The 9,568-nt window shown below is 43.4% G+C and overlaps 1 protein-coding gene across 1 annotated transcript in view; it reads left to right on the forward strand.

Moving 5' to 3' along the window:
• The window catches only part of LOC114028904 (ATP-dependent RNA helicase DDX19B-like), a 28,477-nt gene that overhangs the window by 4,057 nt on the left and 14,852 nt on the right, over positions 1–9,568 (forward strand). The window contains exons 2-4 of the mRNA XM_027843228.1: positions 5,478–5,526; positions 7,336–7,386; positions 8,277–8,412. Coding sequence (XP_027699029.1) covers positions 5,478–5,526; positions 7,336–7,386; positions 8,277–8,412 — 236 coding nt within the window. The remainder of the gene's footprint in view (positions 1–5,477; positions 5,527–7,335; positions 7,387–8,276; positions 8,413–9,568) is intronic.

The raw sequence follows: 9,568 nt of genomic DNA on the forward strand, positions 1-9,568 counted from the left end.
CTCAGTGTCCTGGGACATTTTACTTCCTCAGTTTTATTGGTTAGTAAGATGATTCAGTTCTAGTTCTTGAATGGTTTTATCTGTTAGTGACATTGTAAGGAAAGGAAGTTAAAGAACGCTGTTCAACTTTTACTTGTTGTTATTGTTTTAGTGAGCAGATGTTTTAAATGAATGAGAACCTTTACTTATTTTTCTGATTCTCTGCTTCTGTTATAAGGTCTTTGTGAGCTAAATGCATCTCTTATTCTTTCTCCACCCCCTTCCTTTTCTTCTCCCTTTCCCCTGTTACTGATCAGCACAGAAGCTTTTAACCTGCCCACTCTTTCCAATCTGGGCCAATTGGCTTCTCCTTTGGTATCCTGGTGGCCCTCTGCCCCTCCTAGGAATTCACCATACTGGCATCACACCTGACAGTCATTAGCCTTCCTTGGGAGCGCTGGTCAGACATTTGTTATGTGTCTACTAGGTGCCAGGTACTGCAGCCAGGAGTGCAGGTGTGTGCCACTGATGCTGTTTATGGTTGCTGGGAAACCCTGAATGTCAGGGTACAGGGAGGGCGTCATCTGCCTGGAATGAATTCATGCACTCAAACCTTACAGTCAGATGACAAGGTTTATTGTAACCCCTGTAGTAGCAGGCAGGGTTTCTAGTGAACCTGCAACTTAATGGGGGTGAGACTGATGCTTATGTACAAAAAGGGAAAGTGAAAGGATGTGGATGGGATTAAGGAATACTAAGTAGCCTGGTGGGCCTGGTGCTACTGTGAAAGGACTGTCAGGTACGTTAATTGGGATTAAGGAGTGGTCAGTAAATGCTAGTATTCTGGGGTGGGCCAGGTGCCTTGGGTAGAGGCACCAGTGATCTGGGCTGCTGAAATAAACATGGGAAAATCCAGGGACTGAGTTGCTTTCAAAGACATGGTCTTTTCCTTTTAGGGGTCCAGGTCCTATCACCCCATCACCACCACACATCTAAATGTGTTTTTCACACAGACACTGAATCTCATAAAAATCAAGTGATAATTGACTTAGTTCTGCTTATTTTAGTAATGTGGGATTTAGAACTGGAAAGGACCTTAGAGTTAACCTAGTTAGTTAAACCCTCTCATTTTACAGATGAGGAAACTGAGGCTTAGGGAGCTTAAAGGGCCTTACCCAAAGCAGTAGAAGTGAGATTTAAGAGTTTCCTTGGACCACAAACCCGCTGCCCTTTCAACTAGTACACAGCTGCTCTGGCTCAGTGAGTGTGAAGTATGCATACATCAAACTCAAAAAGAAGACTTCCAAGGCCATAGAATTCCTTACTTTCTCAAATACCACCTGCCACATAAAAAGTTTCATCCTGACCATCGCTTCTGGAAATTACTTTTGTAGGTAGTTTGTATTTACTTATCTGTTCTGCTGTTTTTTTTTTCTCAATAGAATATAAGCTCTTTGAGGACAGGAATTTTTTTCTTTTTCCTTTTTCTTTGTACCTTAGGGCCTTAGCACAAGGCCTGGGAAATAGTAAGTGTTTAATAATTGTTAAATCAATCAAACATTTATTAAAGGTCTACTATGTGCTAAGCACTATGCTAGGATAGAAAAAGAAGCAGGAGACACCTGCCCTCAAGGAGCTCACAATCTAATGAAGGGAAAGAATAAGCAAAACAATATACACAAACTATACAGGAAAAACAGGAGATTATTAAAAGAGGGAAAGTGCTAGAATTAAGAAGAGCTGGGAAAGATTTCCTGTAGAAGACAGATTTTAGTTGGAACTTGAAGGAAGCCAGGGACATGAGGAGAGGGGGATTATTCTGTTAGGGGGAAACTCGACCAGGAGGCCAGTGTCACTGTATGGAAGAGTATGTAATGGGGAATGAAGTATAAGAAGACTGGAAAGGCAGAGGGGACCAGGCTGTGAAGAGCTTCGACAACCAGAGGATTCTGTATTTGGTCCCTGGATGAGGGGGAGCCACTGCAGTCTACTGAGTAAAAGGGGGTGGGGTGAGGGGAGGTTGACTAGTTGAGGACCACTGTTGGAGTGCTGGAGGGTGATGAGGGAGGTAGAGTTGAAGACAAGGGCCCCAGGAGAGATACAACCTACCTTCCCACCCTTTGGTGACACACACCTGAGAGTCATTGCTCCTACCGTGTAGCCCGCTAGCTTGTGCAAATCTGTGTAGACTCTTTAGCTTGGTATTTAAAGCCTTCCAATATCTGGCTCCTTCTCTCCAGTCTTTGCTGCTCTTCATGCAGTTGACACTCTGACTACTACTAGCTGTTCCCTGAACTCAGCACATACTGCCTTTGAGATAGATGGTTGGTTGGACGGACAGATGGATGGAGCCAAACGTTTATTAAACTTGTTAAATGTTAGGCACTGTACTAAGCACTTTGGATACAAATACAAAAAGCAAGACAGTCTGCCCCCAAGGAACTTATTTTCTTGTGTCTTTTTTTCTTTTTTTCACAATTTGCCCTCAGAATTTAACAGTTTTTTCTCTGGAGGTAGATAACATTTTTCATCAAGAGTCCTTTGGAATTGTCTTAGATCGTTGTATTGATCGGAGTAAGCTAAGTCTTTCACAGTGGATCATCATTACGATATTGCTGGTTCTACTCATTTCACTTTGTATCGGTTTGTGTAAGTCTTTCCAGGTTTTTCTGAAATGCGCCTGCTCATTTCTTATTTCAGCAGTATTTCATCACAATCATATACCACAATGTGTTTAGCCATTCTTCAATTGATGGGCATCTCCTCAATTTCCAATTCTTTGCCACCACAAAAAGAGCTGCTATAAATATTTTTGTACACGTAGGTCTTTTTCCCTTTTCTTGGATCTCTCTGGGATACAGACCTACTAATAGTATTGCTGGGTCAAAGGGTATGCACAATTTGTTAGCCCTTTGGGTGTTCTAATGGAGAAAGACACCATATTGAGGGGAGCCAGAAAGAATGCTGAGTACGGTTCTGCCGCTACAGAAGTGACTGAAGTGAAGTGTTGTGCAGTCCTGATTCTGGTCAAGATAAAGCAGATGTTTGCCGATCTGAGTTAGGGGGCCTAGGGGTTCATTCTAAGATATGTGTGGAGGGTGCCCAGGAGGACAGAGGCTAAGGATGATAGCTGGAGTGTTAGCCACAAGCACACTGAGGAGATGACTGGAAAGGGTGGAAGAGACTCTGGACACAAGAAGGGAAAGCAAGCTTATTAAAGCAGGGGTCCTGCAGGGAGGGATGAGAGGGAGAATGTTTTTGTTCTGACCTTCCTTTGTGCCTTCTCATCCCTGCCCGTCAGAATCAAAGCACAATGTGATTCCATCTCTTTTCTGAAACTTTCACTTGGCTACTCCTTCTCTCTAGTTCTTAGTGCTCTCCTTAGTCTATGAATTGTGTGTCCTCCAGTAGAATGTAGCATCTTGAGGTTAAGGATTGTGTTGTTTGTGGCTTAATCCCAAGTCAAGTCAACGAGTGTTCGTTCAATCCCTACTATGTGCTAAGCACCAGGGATGCAGAAAAAAGCAAAACCCAGAATCCCTGCTCTCCAGGAGCTCAGAGTGTAAGGAGGGAGGCAACAACCGTGGATAAACTGAAGCTGGAATCACAGAATCTGGGAAAGGTTTCTGGCAGAAGCTAGAGAGGCCACAAGAAAGGGTCAGCGGGGAGGGGGAGACAGGGAGAGATTCTAAGCATGGGAAACAGCCAGTTAAAGCTCACCCAGTCGGAGCGTCTAGTGGGAGGAATGGCACGGAGGACAGAGGAGATCTGGTCAGTCAGTCAATAAACATTTATTAAGGGCCAGCTACTAGACTGAGTTTAGAGTCCCAGGACCTGAGGCCACATCCCAGCTGTTACCTACTCCCTGTGTGACGTTGGGGACAAGGCAGGGAATCTCTCTGAACTAAGTGGGGGGGATGAGATGACTTCAAAGAGCCCTTCTCTTGCCTGAAGTCGCTTAACTTCTCTGACACTGTTTCCTGATCTGTAAAATGAAGATGATACTGTTAGAGGCTTGTCAGGAGGAAAGCTCTTTTAAACTATGTAGCAAGCATCGTATACATGTGAATTCTTGTTACACCCATTGGTGGAGCTGTCCTTTTGTGGAACCAGCCGTGAAGAATGACGATCCTAAAGATCTTATACCAATATTGTCTTGGTGTGCTTCAGTAGGTCACCCTAGCTGGGCTTCAGTTTCCTTATCTACCAAATAGGGGCTGAAATATCTACTCTGTCTACTCCCTAAGGTTGTTGGGAGGGAAACACATTACCAATGATATAGTGTTAAATGTGAACTATTACTGGCACAATAGTCAATCAGTCAATAAGTGTTTATTAAATACCCACTGTGTGTGAGGCACTGTGTGCTCTAAGCACTAGGAATACAAAAAGAGTCAAAAGGCCCTGCCTTCAGGGAGCTCATGTAGTCTTAACGGGGGAGAGAGACCATGTGCAAACAGATAGAGACAGACAAGCTACATACAGGATAAATAGGAAATAGCAGAGGGGATGCACTAGAATTAAGAGGGGCTGGTGAAGCTTTCCAGTAGAAGATGAGATTTCAGTTAGGTGTTGAAGAACGCCAGGGAAGCCAGGAGGGAGAGATGTGGAGGGAGAGCATTTGGGGAATGGGGGCAGCCAGAGAAAATGCTTGGAGCCAAGAGAGAGTGTCTGGTTCTTTATCTTGATAGCAAAACAGTACCCAAAGTCATGAATCAAGACTGTTTCTGGCCTAAAGAAGTTCTCCATGAATAAGGGCTAACAGTGACCAGGAATGACTAGTAGCTGCTGTGGGATATAAGTAGGGTCTTAGGTGGTACTGAAACCAGGCCTAAGCAAAGTAAAACACTAAACCCTAATTTATTTGCCAACTGATGCTCCTTTCAATTTTTCATGTAATTTTGAGGTTCATTAGGGAAAATCAGAGTAAATGGCTATGTCTGTGATGTTTAGATGACATACTTTTCCACTTTGCAAAGTCACAGGTAGTATTGTATTTCTGAAGGTTTTTGGAGGTAGTTTGTACCTATGTGATTTCACCACTGGTGTGGAAACTGGTGCTCAACTTGTGTACCTTTGAGTCTATGAGATGCCTGAGGCATCCAGAGGTTCTGTGATTTGACCTTGGTCACATGGCAGGATGTGTCAGAGGCAGGGTTTGAACCCAGGTTTTCCTGATGCCCCAGCCCGACCTCTGTCGACTTAAAACTGCTGCCTCACCCAAGAGGGTGTAGTTGACGAACAAAATCAACGAGGTTCATAAGTTGTGAAGCAAAAATATAAACGGGCACTCTGAACACACAAGGTAAAATCTGACCTATGAATCAATAGTCCCTCCCCTCTGGACCCAAAGGCACTGTTCTACCTTCAGTGATAGAAGCAAGTAAAACCTAAGAGATTATTCCTGCCTCCAGGTTCTCTGGGAGGCTCTTAGGGCTGGAAGTCTCTGTTTGACCTAGTAATTTGTCTGAAACTTTTGCCTTTTATTCTCCACTTAGTTGAGCAACTTGCATATCAAAGAAGAGAAAATCAAAGCAGATGCCAACGGTGAGTAGCTAATAACCATAAGCTAATGTAAAAGTCAATGTGTTTTCCTTGGAGATTTCTGCTTTGAATTTGTAACAGCCACAGTGTTGGAAACTCCCGGTTAGGAAACCCCCTGTGCAATTAATCAACAAGTATACATCCTTCCTCCTCCCCACTCGGCTCCAGGGGCTCCCCATTGCCTGGAGGATAAATTATAAACCCCTGTCTTTACCCTTTAAAGCCCTTTACAGCCTTACCCCAATCTATTTCTAGCTTATTGAACATTATTCCCCCTTTCCACACTCCATCCAGCCGAACTGGCCCTCTCTCTGTTCCTGACATGTGACACTCCCACCTCCTGTCTTCCGTGGTTGAACTGCACTGCCCTCTAGCCTCCACTTCTTAGAGTTCCTTTCTTCACGACTGTCTAGAGATTCAAGTTCCATCTTCTCCATGAAGCCTTCTTGATCCCCCAACTGCTCCTGCCTTCCTTCTCCAGCTCCCTTGTATTTATTCTCTATCTTATTCTATTTTTAGAATATGGACTCAGATATGGACTTGTCTTCCTTGTTAAGATATCAGGATTTCCCTAGTATTGTTTCATTTATTGTACTTGGCTTTCCAGTTACTGGCACACAATTAGGCTTAAATAAATGCTTGTTGGTTGATTGAATGTAGGTGGGCAACTCCTCTGGAATGTCTCCTCTTAGAGGCTTATCTAGGGTCCTGAGAGGTGAAGGGACTTGCTAAGAATCACACAGGATATATATGTTAAGGGTGGAATGTGAACTCTGGTCTTCCTGACTCCAAGGCTATCTACTGTGCCAAATTGGCTCTCAAGTTTCAAATGTATAGATACTTAAGTAGTGATGGTCTTTATCTCATCAGAGAGAGGGGGAGAGAGTGTTCCTGTGTGTGACATGTAAAAAAGTTTAGGAGACATAATTTTGGGTAATTAGTCATTTTAATAATTATTGCTAGCAGATAATAAAAAGGGATCACTAGCACTATCCAATGCCAGAGACTCCTCATGGAACCCACTCAGTGCTTATATGCCCTTGGAAGAGTGGGTATTCCTGAGGGTGGCAATCAACTGATTGGTTAACAATTAATGAGAAGAATGAATATTATAATGAAAAGTAGAATCTTTCTAATGAGGGCATGATCACTCTCTCCTAGACCACCCCCAGCCTCGGGCAATCTAGACAAAGCATATACCCCAAACCAAGCCTGAGTAGAACACAATGGGCCAGAATTTACCTTAGATTAAAATTAAATTCTTTGTAATGTTCTCTGGTTGGGGTGGAGTCTCCTTCCCAGGATGGAAAAAAAAGGCATAAACCCCAGGGATTTGAGCAATCTCGTCATCCATCAATAATGTCCTTCAGTTCAGTGTAATTCAATAATTGATTATTAATATAAGAGAGGAATAATCGTCTCTCTCCCTTGTGTTTGAGAGAGAGTTGTGTGTGTGTGTGTATGTATATATACACATTGTACTAGAAGCCCAAAATGCCCAATTATGGAAGCTTTATTAGATGTAGCTGCTTTAGCTGCTGATTTTTTGTTAGGAAAATGCTGGTATTCAATTTTTGTTCCAAGTGCCAATACTTTATATTTATGACCATATAAACTCAGAAATAGCTACCTTTGGTTTACTGATGTTAAATTTATAATGATTCTTTTCATCTGAGATGGCTAAAATTGCCCAAGTGTGGCTACCAGAGGGTCTACTCCATTGGATAACTCTGAAACGCAATCTGTCATAGTGTTTAAATGATCAGATCTGATAGGGGCCCTTGAATAACAGCAGTTGTCTTTCTGATACAGGTATTGTCAAAGCTGATGAAAATTCAGGGAAGACTGATGAAGAGGAAAAAGGTAACTTTGGCAGTCTTATAGCAGAAGAGAAGTTAGATTCTGGGAGTTAAGTTCTAAAAGAATCAAGATGTTCCTTCAAAGCATTTTTTAAAACTTTATTTTGACAAATAACTTAGATTCTTTTATTTATTAAGTATTGACTGAGTACCTACTCTCCAGGGCAGCTAAGTGGCACAGAGGATAGAGTGCTGGGTTTGGAATCAGGAAAACTCATCTTCGTGAATTCAAATCTGGCCTCATACTTAGAGGTTTGACCCTGGACAAGTCACTTCATCCTGTTTGCCTCAATTTCCTTATCTGTAAAATGAGCTCGAGAGGGAAATGTCAAATGACTTCAGTGTCTCTGCCAAGAAAACCCCAAATGGGGTCCTGAAGAGTCAGACAGACTAAAAATGACTGAACAAGAACACCGCGTCTCTGCAAGGCTCTGTGGAGAGGAACATGATGAGTAGAATGTAATCTTGCTCTCAAGGAGCTTGTGTCATGGTTCTGGCAGCACAAAATCCTAAGGCCCTGAAATAGTCTAGAGATGAAATCTATCTTCCTAATAGACCTCCACGTAATAGTCAGCTAATATTTACAGAGAGACAGCAGCACAGTGTGACAGTGCCAAACAGAAGTTTTAAGATGTCAGCCCTGCCCATTAAATAATTTACTGTTTTTTGCACTTTTTGTGCAAAACTTGGTCATTTTCATAGTTTGGTTTATAAATTGGAGTTTTGAGTGAGGCCAAAATGAGAAGTGAAAAATTTGACTGAGTGATGGGAGAAAAGTCCTAAGGAGGAGCTATCTACAGACCCCAGGACCAGAACAGAATGGGAGGGCTAGGTGGATGGGCATCATCTGCTTGTAACCGGTTTGATTGGTTGGACCTGTCATCCCACTTCTAGAGGATAGAGCTGCTCAGTCCTTGCTCAACAAGCTGATTAGAAGCAACCTTGTGGACAACACCAATCAAGTGGAAGTCCTTCAGCGGGATCCGAATTCCCCCCTCTATTCAGTGAAGTCTTTTGAAGAGCTTCGGCTGTAAGTATCACTTGTCTTGTTCTCCCCATCCCCTACCCCCAAGAAGAACTTTGCATTCCAGAAGTTAGGGTGGGATTTTGATATAACAGCTAATTGGAGAGATTGGCCCAGCCTTGATCAAGTGGGAGACCTCTCTTATAAAGCTCTCAGTTCTGTAGGAATGTAAATAGGAGTAATCACATCAGAATGTGCTTTTTATTTTTGGACATTGCTATTAAATACCAGAATTCAGGTGCTTCAGCCTATAAGACTAGATTTTTAAATGAAAATAACCAATAACTCCTTGGACTAGGGATGTTTTAGCTGCAGTTACTGAGTATATGCAGGGATCACTGTCCCCTTCACCTTTCTTTTGGCTCCTTCCCTCCCTGGGTTTTCTGACACTACTGCCTTGGTTTTCCTGCCTTTTGACTTTTATTCCTCAGTCTTCTTTCCTAGGTTGACATCTTGATCAAATACCCTCAAGTTCCATCCTGGGCTCCGAGCTCTTTTTTTCTCAGTGCCCTAGGCAGCTTGTGGGAGCTTACAGATATCTATGCTGGTGACCCCTCGATGCAGAGACCACCTGCTTATGGTGCGTTTCCTACCGGATGTCCTCTGATGTCTCAGCTGCAGCATGTCTAAAGCAGCTGGTTCTCTTTTCTACTCTTTGTGTTGAGGGGAACTCCATCTTCACAGCTTCATGTCTGCCTTGTCATTGATTCCTCCCTCTCTCACACCATGTCATTTGTTGGTTCTGGCTGTTTCTCCATCCACAGCCCTCTCCCCTGCTACCCCTTTTCTTCACTCATACAGCTGTCCCTCTTTCAGCAGCCTCCTTATCTGTTGATCGGTGCCTCCAATGTCTTCCCCATTCCACACCACCCTCCACACAGCTGCTGACCTGCCATTTGCCTGGGCAGTCAGCCCCACTGGGCTCCCTGGCAGCTGTAGAATAAGCCCCTCTGTTGGGCAAACCTGCCTCCCTTTCATAGAACCCTCCGATCTGGCCAGACGTGCCTTCTTTCTGCCTCCTGTCAGTGTTCCCATGCCCAGAATGTTTTCATCTCCGCCAGTCAGAATCCTGAGTTTCTTGTAAGATCCACCTCTCTTGGAATCTTTACTGCTTCTCCCCAAAATTAGAGAGAGAGAGAGAGAGAGAGAGAGAGAGAGAGAG

Source organism: Vombatus ursinus, unplaced genomic scaffold, assembly GCF_900497805.2.
Source record: "Vombatus ursinus unplaced genomic scaffold, bare-nosed wombat genome assembly UNPS02014900.1, whole genome shotgun sequence".
In the NCBI taxonomy this organism is placed as follows: Eukaryota; Metazoa; Chordata; class Mammalia; order Diprotodontia; family Vombatidae; genus Vombatus; species Vombatus ursinus.